General features: G+C 47.6%; 1 protein-coding gene across 14 annotated transcripts in view; it reads right to left on the bottom strand.

Annotated features, from left to right (window-relative positions):
* Gramd1b (GRAM domain containing 1B) overlaps window positions 1–16,339 on the bottom strand; it is a 227,975-nt gene that overhangs the window by 80,590 nt on the left and 131,046 nt on the right. The window contains exons 1-2 of one of the 14 annotated variants that reach the window (XM_063255966.1): window positions 4,532–4,550; window positions 4,018–4,161 (exon numbers count right to left, since the gene is read on the bottom strand). The exons of 12 other annotated variants lie outside the window; for them this stretch is intronic. In XM_063255966.1, the coding sequence (XP_063112036.1) occupies window positions 4,018–4,040 (23 nt within the window). In that variant the 5' untranslated portion in view covers window positions 4,041–4,161; window positions 4,532–4,550. Of the gene's footprint in view, window positions 1–4,017; window positions 4,507–4,531; window positions 4,551–16,339 lie in introns of those variants that run through there. One more of the 14 variants, XM_063255965.1, reaches the window with a different exon arrangement.

Genomic DNA, 16,339 nt, shown 5'->3' with positions numbered 1-16,339 from the left:
AAGGGCAAGCAATTGACAACTGACCCTTGGTGTCCATAAGATATGGTATCAATGGTCATGAAATAAGAAGGGCTGCAAAGGGCTGGACTCCATCCCAGCCACCCAGGAGGAAAACGGAATATATCTTCTTACATGGCACTCATCTTCTGGAATAAACGGTGTCAAGGCAGCATGGTAGATCCATGCTCCCTGGTCCACAAAGAAAAACTCAGAATTCCTCTCATCTGAGGGCTGAGAGCTCACCACAGAAATATTTCACCTGCTAGATATATGTCGAGAACTATGGTCCCCTCTCAGTTCTGTTTTTAAATGTTTTCTCAATATCATACCCAGCCACAATAACTTTCCTGAAGGTCTCTGCCAGCCCCCAGGCTCTGTGAAGACTGCTCCATCACACTTGGTAGATGTGAGGACCAGGAGTGAGACAGACACACAGACACAGAGTGAGACAGAGACAGAGAGACAGAGAGAGAAAAAAGAGAGAGGCAGAGACATAGACTCAGACACAGAGACAGAGGCAGAAAGACAGAGACAGAGAGACAGAAACAGAGAGACAAACAGAAACAGGGAGACAGACAGAGAAAAAAGGCAGAGAGAAAGAATCCAGACAGATGTCACCACGGTCCAGAGAAGTCTATGGGGAACAAAGCAATCTGGAAAACCAGTCTCGCAAAACTGGGCGTAAGTGTTTAATTCAGGTCCTGAAGTGCTACAGGAATGAGAAATAGCTTTATATCAGCAAAAGATAAGAAAAATTAATCATGTAGAAGCTGAAGAAAATCAGTGGACATGAAATGACTTAGCTCCCTAACTGCTACGTGACCCACAGCTGGCCTGGGCTTCAGCCCCAACTCTGCCCACGCCACCACCTGCCTCAGCCTCCTCCTCCGACCCTCAGCTTGCCCGCCAGGTTACCAGCCATGGAATTACTGAAGCAGCTTCTGAGGAGCTTAAAGCCCCTGCTGACGAGGGCCTGGTCAGGTCGGGTGTGATTTCTATCTCACAGTAGGGCTATTGCCAACCTCAGACCCTTATTATAGTCGACTTCATCTGAAAATATTTCCCGGGGCCAAGCTCAAAACTCGGCGAGGCACGGTGTAAGTATTGTGCAAAGCACAGACTCTACAGAATCATCCGGCATTCCAGTGCCCCTTGTACCAACTGCCTCAAGCAGCCCTCTCTGCCCCAGCAGCTGAAGTGCAAGTCATCACACTCACCTGTCGCTGGGCACTCACTGATGGGTGCATGTGTGCACAGGTATGTGCAGGAAGAAAGAAGTCCCTTCTATCTGTGAAGCGACCTGTCCCCAAAAGGCCAGGCAATGTTCTTTCCATTGTTACTCAACTTCCATAATGCCTAGGCATAGGGCCACAGCTCAAAAAACTTGAATGACATTTGCAGAATAAAGAAATGAACTGGACGTACAGACCTTGAACCTGCTCCCTAGGACAGGAGGCTGACACAGACATAAGCACTACAGTGCTGGTCCCCGTCCTGCAATGATGACAGAGAAGCAAGAGTTCCAATCCTGGTTTTCTCACAAACTAGATGTCTAAGTGCATTCGAAACACATTACCAACCAGTTTCCAGATTTCTAAACGGGAGACACTCCGCAGAGTCACAGTAGGAATCAGAGGAGACAACACCACTTTTGAAAGTCTAATTAAGTTACCTAGTGAGCATAAGGCAAAGAAATGGCAGAGGGGAAAGGACAAGAATAAAATAAAGTGAGACATGTAAGGAAAAGTATCCAAGAACAGGTGACTCACTGGAGAAAATTACCCTGCTGCAAATCCAAAACCAGAGTGCTATTTGTATGCCTTTACACAGGCCACATAACCTCTTTCTGTCTCAGTTTCCCCCTCTGTATAATAGAGATGTTAGGTGTAATGCTATAAGCATTACACACATTCACAGAAGTATTATTAAGTACTGATAAATGTTAGTTGCCACTATAATTTTATTAGTAGTACTATCACTTTCTGTACCATAGTAGGTATCCCCAAAAATGTGTCTAGAAATGATTTTCAAACATTAGAAAGCTTGTTGACCCCACCTGCTTCTGTGGGCATACAGAACAAGCCAATACGCCTGGCCATCTTGCTTCCTTCTCTGAAGAGAAAGTGGGGAGAGCACCTTGACACAGGGCACCACCGAAGGGCGCCAGCTGCATTTCAAACCACGCATTCACACTTCAAGTACTATACAAGGAGCCCAGATGGACCAATAGATCTGTACTTAATGAGACCCTGGATCAGAGGATCAAACAGCACCCAGGTGGACACAAATGACAAAACCTCCCCCCAGTCTTATTTGGCTGAAGATGAGATTAGACAGAGTACAGCTCCCAGCTTCACACTGCATCCAGAGGTAGCCACGGCAGACTTTGAAAGGCAAACATGTTTACCTGGGGACTTAAATTACTGTTCCTTCCTGCTGACAGCCAGGCCACCCCCCAGTCCAAGCAGGGCGTTCTGACAGTAAGGAGAGGATGCTGAGTGATTTCTGACACTGAGCCCAGAGTTTCTTCTCTCCCAGCAGCACTTGGGTTTTCCCGGGAGGCACAGCTAGGCTCTACTAAGGGATGAGGGTGCAACTCTGGCTACAGATGGGGGCTGAAATTCCCAGTGGTAACAGTCTGCTAAGAGCTTGCAACCCAGCAGAAATGGGGTACCTGGCCCCAAGAAAGCAAGGCCAGGGGTCGGTGTAGTACTTTTACTTTGCTTATCCAGCTTGAAGGAGAGTCCTGGGCACAAGGACTATGCCCATGTGGGAACAAAACGGTGGGGAGGCAGGGGGCAGCCTGGACGGGTACTGGTGCTCAGTGCCTTTCAGGGCCTCCCCTTGCCTTCTGCAAAGCACCTTTTCCAGACCCACTAAAGGGCTCCCTTGCATACATCAGGAGAGCGGGACAGAGCCTGTCCCAGGTTTCATCTATGGAGGGGTTTCTGGAAAGTCAGATGAAGCCTGGAGTCAGCCTAGGACTCCATGTTTTGAACTGCTTGGCACGCGCCCTCCTTTAGAAACCAGCCTGTCACCAAGAGACGTCCTTCCGCCAGCCCAGCTTGACCGGCCAGCCGCAGTGAAGGCAGGGCGCATCCCTGTGGGCCACTGTCCCCAGCTTATTCTCCTTCTCCACCCTCCACCCTCCATCCTGTTCAAGGAGACAAGGCTCCATCCTCAGCCCACAGAGCTCCCAAGGAGACTGACAGGGCAGCTGTACATGCTGCCTGCAGGGACTCCCAGATTCCTGGGAGGACAAAGTTCCCTAAGCAAAATCTGCAGTTTCTCAACCAGACAAAAAGCCAATTCACCATCCATCTGGTGCTTAGTGGATCCAAAGGAAAGAGGGAGAGGTAAGGACGTTATTTTTACAATGGGAGGTAAAAATAGTCTAACTATTCCTGAAGCTAGAATACAGCTATCCACACACTCTAGACAAGAAGTTCCTTTAGGGGCCTCTGCGAGGCCAGGCAAGAGGCATATGCAAAGCCCCCAGGTGCGTGCTTGTGATGGAGTTAGGGGGGTTACTTTCCTTTGGACACCAGGCAGCACAGGAGATGAAGCCTGACCCTGTATTACTGTGTCTTCAGAGCCCCTCCAGGAAAAGTCAAGGGCTGTTGGGGCTGACTGCAGAAAGACCCCCTGGGGTGTCAGCCAAGGGTAGGGAGGGTGCCACTGCGTCCCCAGCCCCATGCACATGTGCAGGGTGTGGGAAAGGAATCTTTCTCAAGCCCCTCAAAGTTGGAGACTTTTCGGCTCAGGATAATTCTCGCCACAGCCCCTCAACTTACACACACCTGCCCCGGGGAAGATGCTGACAGAAATCACTGCAGCAGCACAAAAGCAGGGGGAGCCAGGGGGTTGCCAGGGACCAGGGACGGGTACTCTAACTTTGCAGAAGGTATCTCCCCCACCTTAACCCCTCAGTGCCCAGCCAATGAGTCGGGAGCTGCCTGAGCTCACAAGGTTGCAGAAAGGTGCGAGAGGAAGGCGCCTTATCCCTCCCCTACTTACCAGGAGAGCTTGAATCCTTTCATTAGTATAGTCACGATAATCCACTGACCATGTCCTGAGCATCCCTGTTACAGCTCCGGAGGTCCCAGGACATATTGGAAAAGATGCCGAAGTCCCAAAAGAACAGAATCCCATGTAATGTGACTTGAACACAGAAAGAAAAAAGAGGAGAAAAAGAGAGAGAGCCAGAACTGCCGCTGCTGCTCCCGATACTGCTGCCCCACTGACTTCCCCCTCTCCTGGCTGAGAGCTAGGCTCCAAGCAAGGGCAGCTTCTGTGATCCCTGCCCGGGGCTGGAACTGCCAGCCTGAGCTGCCGCTGCCACTGCCAGCTTCTGAAGAGGATGGGTAATCCTGGCTAGGCTGCGGGAGGGAGCGAGCGAGCCCTGGAGCTGCTGTCCACAGGCAGGCAGGCCAGGCAGGCTGCCTGCCACCCACCCAACCTCACCTCATACCGGCCCTGGGCAATCCTGGGGAAGGAAGCCAAGGAGAGCCCAGAGGAGGAGAGCACCAACCTAGCAGAACCTGCACCTCTCTTCCCCCAGGTGGCAGCTCCTGCAGCTCCATATAATCTCCTAATCAATGCAGTACCCAAGCAAAGCACTGCCAGCCACTTCCGCCCATTTAAAGACACAGCGCATGTTTTGTTCCAAGATGGGACAGACGTCAGGGGCATAGTGCGAATGGGGAATGTGGTGCCAGGAAGGAGGAGGAAAAAGGCTGAAATCTGTCCAGGGGCTTTTCTGGAGGCATCTACCAACGTGTTAAAATAACCTACCTCTAGCGGGAGAGGGGAGCCTGGACCCCAGATCCTAATAAAACTCAGGAATCCTAAACTGAGCTAACTGAGAGATGCCTGGGGGAAGTGCCTAGGTGTGCGCGGTGGCAGGCTGCCCTGGACCACCTTAACTAGAATCCTACCCTCTCCCAGCGGGCAGGAAGGCACTGCAGGGCTCCGGTGCTCTCTAGCGGCTCCAGGCACAAGGGAACACACAGTCCTCCTCCCCTGCTGGGGAAATCGCCCAGACTGCTGGGGGCGTGGTGAGGCAGCAACTTCTGGTGGCCAGTCAGCCTTCAATCACCCCAGCCAGCAGTGCCCTTAAGGTGGCTGCAGCAGCCTAGGTTAGCATCAGAGCAACACTTGATCTCCAGCACAAGGCTCCCAGAGGATTTAGGCCAGGCACTGCAGTAAGGCAAGAACTAGGATTTTCAACCTTAAGGGGAATATACAATTCACTGAAGGGGAGGTGCTTCGTAAAAATCACATCCTCCAGGCTGGGGCCCAGGAGTGCCTGTATGGCCACCCCTGGCTGTGGGATTCCTTTCTGTCCTTTCCCACATTACTGACTATCTGGGTCAGTAATTCGGATGGGTGAGAATGAACAAAGAGGAGATTATGAAACAGCACAGTACAACTGAACCATGCTAAGCCGGTCCCCAACACTGGCCCTAAGCCCATCTACAGATAGCTATGCGATGTATGCACATCATGTACGCCTGGTTTCTAATACGCTGTTCTTAAGAAAATGTGAAAACCACAGCCCTGTCATCGTGCTTGTAATTGCTGTGTATCAGCCTCCTCCTCTTTTTCAGGCTAAGCCCCTTGAAGGTGGGGACTGTCTGTGGTTCACTGCTACATTCCTGTCTGGAAGGGCTTCCTGATGGCAGGGTTTCTACCGAATCAAGAGTTCTGCAAACTGAACTGAAGAACGGCTGTTCCTCTCCAGTGTCTAGATGGCTCAGGAAAAAACACATTTGAAAATAAAACCAGCTTGATAACAACGACAACACAAAAGCTGGGTGAGGGGGGCACACCCCTGTAAACCCAGCATCCCGGAAGCTGAAGCAGGAGGATCCCAGTGAGTTTGAGGCTAGCCTGGGCTACAAATAAACTCATAGTCTCAAAAAATGCAAACAATTAAATAAGTAAATACTATATACCCAGTTTTCAGAGCCATAAATGCACATTCTCCCAGGGCTATAGAATTTATTTCTCGACACAGCCCCAAGCAAGACAACATTCAAAGGCTGCTGGGACTTTGCATGCTGCAGGTGGGTTTTCATCGCCCCTGGAGCCTGAACCCAAGCCACACCTTCCCCACGGGGACTGAGGATGCACCAGATTCCAGATCTGCGTGGAGGTGTCCATCCTGACTCAGGTAATTCACTATGCGGCATGTCAGGGTCCAGATCAGCCTGGAAGCAAAGTCCACAGACAGCACTCCAGGAATAACTGGCTGTTTCCCTCCTGGCCCTCAGCTGCTCTGATAACAGGCACACTGGAAACCTGGATCACAGCTTTCCAAATGTTATCCTATAAACATCATACTATTAGGGCAAATGTGAAAATTCTCTGGCTTTTACTCTTTAGCTATTTAAGCAAAATCTCCCTAACAATCTCTGTAGCAAGCATTAATCACAGTATATTGAGGGCGTTTGGCGTTAGATATTGCTCTGAGCATTCTCCATGCATTGTCTCATTAAACACTGATATCATATTTTGAGGTAGTAATCATCACAAGTTTTCAGCTTGATTTACCTAATGGCACACAGTCAGCAGGATGCAAGTTTGGGATCTGAGGGAGATCAGTTCAACTCCAAACCCAAACAGTATGTAGACTTATTACAAAAAACAAAAACAAGCTCCTACTCTATCAGACAAGCTGTTGTTTCATTGTTTTTTCTTGTAGACAGGGTCTAGCTATATGGCCCAGGTTGAACTCAAGCTCACAATCCTCCTGCCTCAGCCTCCTGAATGCTGAGACTACAGGTGTGCGCCACCATGCCTGGCTCACAGGCCCATGGGTAAGGGCTCACCTGCTCCCAGGAGAAAAAGAATCCAAGAATGGAATAAGTAGAAAAGAGACCAAGTCAGAGCGGCTTCTCACTGTGGAGTAAGCTGGCAAGCATGTGATACAGGAAAGGAGGGAGGCACCACAGTCCAATGGGATGGGTGAATTCCCGTGCCTCTTTCTTGTTTCTGAAACAAGGACTTGTCACAGAGCTCTAGAAACAGATTCCTTATCCCTAAAGGAAATCCTAAAAATATGTTTTAAACATAGCTCTTGAAGAACCATTGTCTGTGGTAAAGTTAGACCAAGCCAAAGGGAGAAACACTTCATTTAACGTGCTTTCCCTGGTTTGTCTTCTCGTGGAAAGCAATTTGTCCCTGTTGCCTTTGAAAAGTTTGAGAAGTGCGCTGACCAGTGCACTGCGAGTGCTGGCATTACCTCCTGGAAGGGGTACACAGTCCCTGCAGTCTGCTTGCTCCTTGACATTTGTTATGGATTAAAAACTGGTGGTCAACTTAACACCACCAGAACGGAATCACCATGCTGCTGAGCGTAGATGTTCCACCTGAGGAAGGTTGCCAGCATAAATGGAGATATGAAGAAGGAGGAGAGGCATTGAATCATTAATGTGTTGAGGCGTTGAGGCATTGTGGGTTCTCCTACAAGTTGCTGTCTGAGCCGTTGGTTCTCCTGGAGAAGCTTTGGTCCTCACATCAAGCATTGCTTCCTGGCTCTGGAGGGGAAGATGTGTGCCACTTGGTCTCCTGGATGAAATTGTCATGCTGGCTTCCTGGCAGTACTCGACTGTGCTTGTCCTCAGAGGAGCTCGGGACCTCCATGTTGCTGAGGATGGCTGGGGTGCCTTTCAGGACAGCCCTGCTCTTTGTCGTGAGTGTGACTTCTTGGCTGCAGCACAGGACCCTCATCCCACCAGCACAGCTCCTTCACCCTGCTGGCATGGACTTTCTGGCTTCCACTTCTGACCTTTGGGCCTTCCCAGCACAGATCAGTAAAAGAGACTGGTGTGAATCCTTCTTGTGGGCTCTGGACCTCCAGTTGGACTCATGGGAGACACTGTCCTGAGCTCTGATTCTCCATCTGGACTCATGTGGGACATTGCTATGGGATTTAGGCCCTTGACCAAATATTCTGTCTATGGTGTTGCGGACAGATTTCCTGCATTTTCTTGTGTTAACTCTGGGTGGCCATCATAAAACAATAGTATAAACTCCATGTCCTGATTCTAATTGTTCTCTGCACAGCCCCTGACTACAACAACATTCGTATTTCAGGAAGGACATATTATTTAGGAAAGGTTAGCTCTCAGAGACTTCCATGTCTGGTGTTAGGGCACATATACTGGATAAAATAGGAAGAGAAAAGGAATGTTTTTAAAATGCCTGGCCTGCTGTCAAAAAAATGAGCGGTTCAAAAATGTAGTGATGGCCATTAGAGAAATGCAAATTAAAATGCTGAGATACCACCTTACTCCTGAAAGAATGGCCATCATCAAGAAGTCAAATAATAGCAACGCTCATGAGGGTGTCAGGAAAAAGCAACTCTTCTACACTGTTGGTGGGAACATGAACTAGTACAAGCAGATATCAATGTACAAGCAGAGATTCCTCAAACAGTTAAAAATAAAAACTCCATTTGATCCAGCTATTTACTTCTAGGTACCTTCCTGAAAGAGTTAGTCATCATATTACAGTGACACACGCATACTCACTTTATAGCAGCATAATTAGCAAGAGCCAAATCTCGGAAACAGCTCATACGCCCATCGATGGATGAATGGATAAGGAAAATGCAGTTTTTGTATATAGTAGAGTACTACTCTGCCATAAAAAAGGATGAACTGGCCGGGGATTTAACTCAGCAGCATAAATGCCTGCCTTGCAAGTGCACAGTCGTGAGTAAAAAATAAAATAAAAATAAAAAGATAAACTGGAGTCATTCATAGATAAATGGGGGCCACCTGAGAACATAATGTTAAGTGAAACAAGTGAGGCACCCAAACTTAAATATGGCACAGTTTCTCTTCTGTGTGAGAAAGGGAGAAAGAGCTCACAAAAGTAGACAAGTAGGAAGCTGGGAGATCTTTTCCGAATGAATGAGGAAGAAGAACTGAAGGAGAGAAGAGGGGAGGAAGGGAAGGGGATGGGAAAGTATTGAAAGGGAACATGATGAAAACAGAGCTTTTGCAAATGGAAAGGGAAGAAAGAGCTGGAAGGCGCAGTACAAATCAACCATGTACTGCGGGGCTGGGGATTTAGCTCAGCGGCATAAGCACCTGCCTTGCAAGTAGGCGGTCGTGAGTTCAATCCCCGGTACCGATTACAAAAAAAAAAGTCAATCATGTACTGCAAACTTGTACTAATTTCTTAAAAAAAAAAAAAAAAAAAAGTCTTAGTGATGGCAGAAACTGGTGGAACTGAGCTGGGTTTTGACCTCAGAGAACACAAAGGGTTAACTCCAAAAGCTCCCAAACAGTGAGAGGCTTAAAGGAGATTTCTTAACATAAGGGACCCTGCTGGGCAATCCCCTTATGGTCATGACAGACCTGAAAAAAATTCACAAGCATTTCCCAGGAACTAAAAGGAAATTTGTCCCACCTACACTCTGACTTTGAAGATCAATGTCTCCCAGTAAAACATAATTTAAACTGATGCTCACAGGAGCATCAGTTTGCAGCCTGAGAGCTCCTCCACCAGCCGCAGAAAACCAATAACCACAACAGAAAAGAACAATAAATACAACCACAGCAAAATTAATAACTTCTGAGCATTCAAACAGAAAAGCAGCAAAGCTTTTCTAGGAGAAACTATTTGCAACACATATTAATTGAGAAAGGAATCTGTTCATAACTCTTATTAAAAATTCCTGTAAGCCCATGAGAAAAAGGAGACAACAGAAAAAAACTGAACCAGAATCTTCAGGAGAGGAAGTAATCAAAAAGCATATAAAATGCTATCTAACTGGATTAGTACTCAGAAACATACAGACTTGGATCCCCAATAAGATCCATTTCAGACCAACTGGGTGGCTAAAACTTTAAAACAAATAGTATTAAGTGCTAGAAAGAAGCAAGTATTAATGTATTCTGCTTTAGTCACCTATAAAAGTACTAGGGGTTATGGATACATAACTTGAACAGTATCCCCAACTCTGTGAAAAATCTTTCTTTTTTTCCTGTACTGGGGATCGAACTCATGACCTTGCACTTGCCAGGCAGGTGCTTAGGCCACTGAGCTAAATCCCAGGGCCACTGTGAATAGTCCTACTCCATCAGTGGAAGGAACTCACATCTAGGGACACATACACCGTCAAAACTGTCAGTCCCCATCACATGCTGCGGACTGGATAAATCTCAGAAGCACTATGCTGAACAGAGAAAGTCAGGGAAGAATGCTGCACACGTCAATGCACATAGAAAGGACAAAGAAAGTCAAGCGTGGTGGTGCACGCTTGTAATCCCAGCACTCAGGAGGCTGAGGCAGGAAGATCATCATGCGTTCAGAGCCAGCCTGTGCTACACAGTGAGAGCCTGTTTCAAAAAAAGAGAGAATAAATACAACCAGCACACATACTCTATATTCATAAAATAAGGCAGCAAGAAGTCTTCCAGAAAGGTGGTCAAGAGACAAGACAAGTAAGGGGTGCACGGTAGCTGTTTCTCTTTCTGCTTTAAGCAAATATTTCTCTTTTTTTCCATATGAAAACATGACCATTAGGGAAGTCTCCATGTGCCGATAAATCCCTCATTTATATATTTCATAAGTATTAGTTTGCGTCTGCCCAATATCTGATAAAAACAATTTTAACATAGCTAGAAAATAACTGAACACCAATTTTTCTCTTTGGCTTTTTGTCAACAGTCTTGATGAAAGAGATTAAGAGGGGACTCCTGGGCCGGGGATTCAGCTCAGCGGCGTAAGCACCTGCCTTGCAAGCAGGTGGTCGTGAGTTCGATCCTCGGTACCGATAAAAAAAAAAAAAGAGGGGACTCCACATGACCGTGTTTGTGCCACCTGCATTTTCAACAGCCTCCCTCCAGGGCAGCTCCCAGATACTCCATAGACACAGAGTTGGTTCGTGTTGCTCAGTACGGATGTCGGAATGAAGGGCTGAAGCTCCTGGTTTCACCTGCTGGGACCCTTCTGACCTCCTGTGAGCCTTCAGATCTCACCCATCCTAGCTCTGCCCCTTTCCTAGTCCAGCAGAAACACTGACTGACATTGCTTGCCTCATTCATAAGGAAGGACTTGAATGGTGATAAGGGTCACCTTTCCACCACAGCAGGATACTGGTGACCTCCTGCAGTCAGCCAAGGCCTCAGCCAGGGCAAACCCGAAGCCAAAACTTGGGTCCTGTGTAAAGCTTTGGCCAACCAGTGGCAGAACCCAAGGGAAAATTCAGCCCTCCCTATTCTTTGCACCCCACATGGGGTGCTTTCCACTAGTAGGGTCTCAGGCCTCCACATGACCTTGGTGAGTCACTCCAAGCCTCTGGCTGCATATCTGGAGCAGTAAATAAATGCAGGATCCCTCAGGCTCTCCTTCTATCTCAAATTCCTGAGCAGCTCTCCCCGCCCCTTCCCTGGAGGCGGCCAAGCCGCAGCAGCAGGGCAGAGCTGCAGGTCTATCTCCTTGCTGCAAAACTGGGGCAGAGCTGCAGTCACATGCTGGGGAATCAAAGCTCCGGCTCAGGCAGGGGAGTCATCGGGCGCTGAGAGTGTTATATTTAAGGAGCATTTTGGAGGTCAGGAAGCAAGTGACAGCGAAGCAGCAGGAAGGGCTCAGCCTCCCAAGCACTCCATTTCGGCAAGCCTCCTCCTCATCCTCCAGCCAGAAACCCCATCCGAACCCCAAACTGCAGTCAGAAGAGGCTGGGTGAGGGGCGGGCAGATAGCCAGGGCTGCACAGATCGGGTGCTCCCTGTGACTTCTCTACCCCCTCCTCTCCTCCCTCCTTCCCTCGGCACTCTCCGCTCCCCACCCTCTGCCACTATTAGTCACAGGCTCTGGGGTGACAGTGTAGGCTGCAGGCATTGGCCTTGCCTTCTGGCCTGTTCATCTGTGTCAGCTCCCGGCTCTGCGGGGAGCGTCCTGAGCCAGCCCGGCTCCTCCCACCTCCTGGGGTGCTCAAACCTGCCCTCCAGCCTCCCCATGCCCCAGGGCCACACCTGGCCGGAGGCCTGGCCCAGGTTGACAGGCAGAGCAAGCAAAGCTTCAGTTTCAAGAAGGCTTCCTTTGGCCTGCGTGACATCATGGATTTACTTAGGACACTGAAGTTAAAAAGAAGAAGAAGAAGAAAAAAAACGAAAAGAAGACAGATTTCCTTAGCCCCTCCTTCACAATCTGCTGATCCAAAATGTTCCTTCAGGCAACAACAGGATGAGCAGAGCCAAAGCCAAACTGCAACCAGCTTCATCCTGCCTGCAGGAAAGGGGAGGCAGGGCTGAGGCTACTGGGCATTGGTGGATGGGTACAGACAGCATCATTCACATGTAAAGTGGTCACACACACAACGGCCTGTGATTCTCACAGCCACCCAGCAAGGTGCCACAGAACACCCAGCAGAGGAAGAAACCAAGGGTCAAAGAAGCCTCCTTCTCTTCCTAAACCTGCCAGCCACCACTGGCCCCTGGACAGCAGCACGACTGCCTCATGATCCAAGCTTTCCACATCTACAGGCTTTGCATCCTCAGGGTGAAGCAGAGTGGACAGAAAGTATTTTTTAAAGTGGTATCTGCCAAGAGCACATGCACCACGCTTTTTCCTTAGCATCCTTCGCTAAGCCGCACAGCAGATCTGCCAGGTTCGTAGCACTTGTATTGTATGAACATCACTAATAATGGAGAGCTATGTTAACACGATTGGAGAACGTGGGTAGGTAACACCCAAATACCGTGCCATGTGAACACTGGCGGAGGTGAGTAACTTCCCTCTATACTGAGGGACGGTGTAATTATAAAAGCAGGACAAGGTAAAGCTAAAACATACACCAAGGACCACAAGACTGACCCTCATAGGCTGGAAAACCCGCTCCTGAGCCAGCCGAACAAGGCAGACCTCTCCCTAGTGATCGCTTTCTCTGAGCTGGACCCAACCCAGCTCTCTCCGCCCATGTTAGCAGCTCTCGACCTTCCTCTTCCAAGGAGACTCCCAGCCTGATGACGGGGACCACAGCGTCCTGGCCCCTTTTCTGTCAGGCAACAGAAATCTCCATTCCTCTAGATGGCACTTTGCCCTTCCCTACACACCATTCTTGGGCTGCCTGCCTGCCTGCCTGCCTGGCTGCCTTGGTGTTGGTCTCTGTAGATGCTTTGTTTCTCAATTGTCCTGGATCACAAGACCTCTACTGCAGCACACAGCAGGGCAGCCCCTAGGAGTGAAGAGCCAGGCCATCAGAAAAGACATGAACACCTCCACCTAAGAAGTCCCCACCAAGCAGGACACTCTCATTACAGACATAACAAAGAAAAACATGTCTCCCGCCAGATGGGGGACCAAGCAGCTTTCTGATCACCTCTGGCTCATTCTCAGGACAAGCTGGGGTTAGTGATGGTGTGAGGACCCTGGTGGTGCTTGTAAACTCAGGTTCTCCTCAGGTTCTCCTGGGCAGGCTGGGAGCACCCACACACTCAGCACCAGCTGCTTCCTGTGCCCCACCCACCACGTGGGGATTTCTCCTTTCCAGCTCAGTTATATATGAACATTGCTGGGAGAAAAAAATAAAGCAGATGAATCGAGCACTCCCAGTTTACAGTAAAAGTCTCCCAACCAAGGACGACACAGCAGGGAGCTACTGTTGACAGAGAAGATGCTGGTTCATACAAACCCAGGACAGAAGCGATCTTAACTGCCCCAGTCCTAGGGCATTCTGGGGTTAGATTTGGATTCAAATCCTGCTTAACAGCTATGTGACCTCAGATAAGCCTGTTCCTTCCTCTAAGCCTGGCTTCCTCATCTATAAAAAAGAATAATGTTGACAACAACCCATCCAGTTGTCAAGAGGAATCAATAACACCCAATGTTATAATCGCTCAAGACATTTTACATATTACTATGTTCATTTCCAGCACCACAAAACCACCTCTATAAACTTCAAGAACGATAGACTACTTCTTTGCATCCTGGTCTACTATGTCTCTACTTTTTCTAATGTTTCTTATTTTGACGGTGACATTTTTTTGTATCTTTTGTCTGTGTGGGATCTGTTAGGTCAGTCAATTACTTATTTAACAGTAACCATATTTATTGTGCCATACGTTCATGACCCAGGCAAATCGTACTTCAAAAATAAGTCCAATGGTCTCCGTGACCTCTAGAAACTTATGATCAATAACAAAGATAAGACACAGGCATCACACAACACAAGCAACAATCCGGAAAGAGAGGCACATCTAATCACAATACATTTTTTCTGTCTTTCCAAATGAACATAGGTTTGCAATCATTATGCTAATTTTATCAGCTGACAAGTAATGACGAATATTCTCAGCTAACCTACACTAAGTCTGTCTGGGATAATTATTCTTGATTGGTCTGGTCTTAAAGACACAAAAGCATTGGCCAGAAAAAGGATCTGATATTTGTCACCATCATTTATGGAGACAAGAACTTCCGATGAGCATGACAGATGTCTAGAAATAGCACCTTCTGAACTATCACTGGTAACTATCACTGCCAATAAATACAAGTCTACTTGGACTTGGTGCCGACCACATCCAGTGAGTTGGATTTTGAAAACTTCAGCTTTCTACCATTGGGACATTCTCACATCAGCAGTGTAAGGCTGGGGAGGAAATGCTTACAGGTTTCCAGGTCAGGAGCGCCACTGCTTTTCCTGATATCACCACACACCACAGACTTGGATACCCTGAGTGCAAGAAGAGTCCAGCTTCCAGCTGTCTCGTGAACAGCGCTATTTTGTACGGGAACCGTTGCCTTTCCACACTAATGTGGACTACCTTTAATGGCGCGGGGTCACCGTGATGACGTTTTTATTGGGAAAAATGAGGACAGTGTGATGAATTTCCAAGTCTAAAAACACTGCATTTTCTGCCGAGTGCAGTGCTACATTACCTGACCCCTCAGTATTCAGGAGGCTGAGGCAAGAAGATTGCAATGAGCTTAAGACCACCTGGAATATAGTGAGACCCTGTCTTGAGAAACCAAAACAGAAAGAATTGAAAAATAAACACAGTAGGCTTTTAAATTCTGTGTCAAAATCTTTCTTTAAATATCAATGAGCGTGGTGCTAGCTTTGTATTTTAGTTTAGTTTGGTGCCCTTTAATAGGGAATGAAATATCTGACAAATCTGTACCTGTCTACCCTTCTGTTACCAGCCAGATGCTGTCTAGTTCTAAGGTCTCTGGCTCCTCTGTAAGGACAGGACCCTCCGAAGAGCCTCACTGAGTGATCTGCCCTCATCTTTAGACAATCACTGGGGTCTCAGAAGTTCCTAATCTGGCCAGCATCTATGGTACCAGCATCTATGGTAAACCTGGCACCTCACCTGCATCGTCTCAGTCCTCATGATGACCCTGAGTGTCAGTGACAGCCTCATTTACAAATGGGGAAATCAAGACCCGAACAGGTAAAGATAACTGACTCACTTCTACAGAGCCAAAAGATGACAGTGCCAGCATTCAAACTCAGACATGTCCAACCCCAAATCATAGCTAGAAGAATTACTTGGCGGGGCAGGCAAAAAGGCTTTGTCAAGGAAGTGGCGTAGGATCTGAGAATTTCACAGGTGGGCCAGAGGAGAGCTGATCTAGCTACTTCTCTTCTGATCCTTATTATCTGTGCTGCCATAATTTGTTTACTTGTCTGACTCTCCCAAGAATCTGTGAGCACCTGCTCACAGTGATTATGTGTTTGTTATCCATCGCTAAACCCTCCATCCTAACCCTCTACTGGCATAACACTGACATTTAATAAGCATGCGTTGAGTGATAGATTAATAAATGCTTCCCAATGTCTTGTCTCAAATTGGTAATAAAAACTCTGAGACGTAATTTGTCATCCATGTATCATAACAGTCAGGTTGGGACATCAGATAGGCCCAGTTGGAAAATACAACTTAAAGGACAAAAAAAAAGAAAAAATTTGTAACACTACAGTACTGTAGAAATAAGAGCCTCAAAATCCTGATTCCTGGAAATGAAGTCACCCCAAGAAACACTTCTCCAGGAACAGAACGAAATCTAATAGGAAGTGTCCTCTACCAAAAGCCATTTCTTTCTGGGATGACTTAAATCAATATATTGAGGCTAAAGGAAATTCTAGGAGCAATAGTTCAGAAATAAATGAGAAAATGTTCAGATAAGCAAAATGCACTTACATATATTTAGACATTTTAAAGAATGATTCCAGATGATGTAAATGGCTTCCTAGGGGGTCCAACAAGAATTTTAACTTAACCATTCAGCTGCATTTACATGTTCTCAGGGATTCTTAAAGTTAGCCACAACATATAAGCTGCTTATTCAGGCAATACCAAGGATTGAACCAGAATCTC

This window comes from Cavia porcellus, unplaced genomic scaffold (assembly GCF_034190915.1).
Source record: "Cavia porcellus strain 051 isolate PalLab524CR breed Dunkin Hartley unplaced genomic scaffold, mCavPor4.1 scaffold_9, whole genome shotgun sequence".
Classification (NCBI taxonomy): domain Eukaryota; kingdom Metazoa; phylum Chordata; class Mammalia; order Rodentia; family Caviidae; genus Cavia; species Cavia porcellus.
Note: the sequence above shows the minus strand (reverse complement) of the source record. Positions and strands in the feature narration are given on the sequence as shown.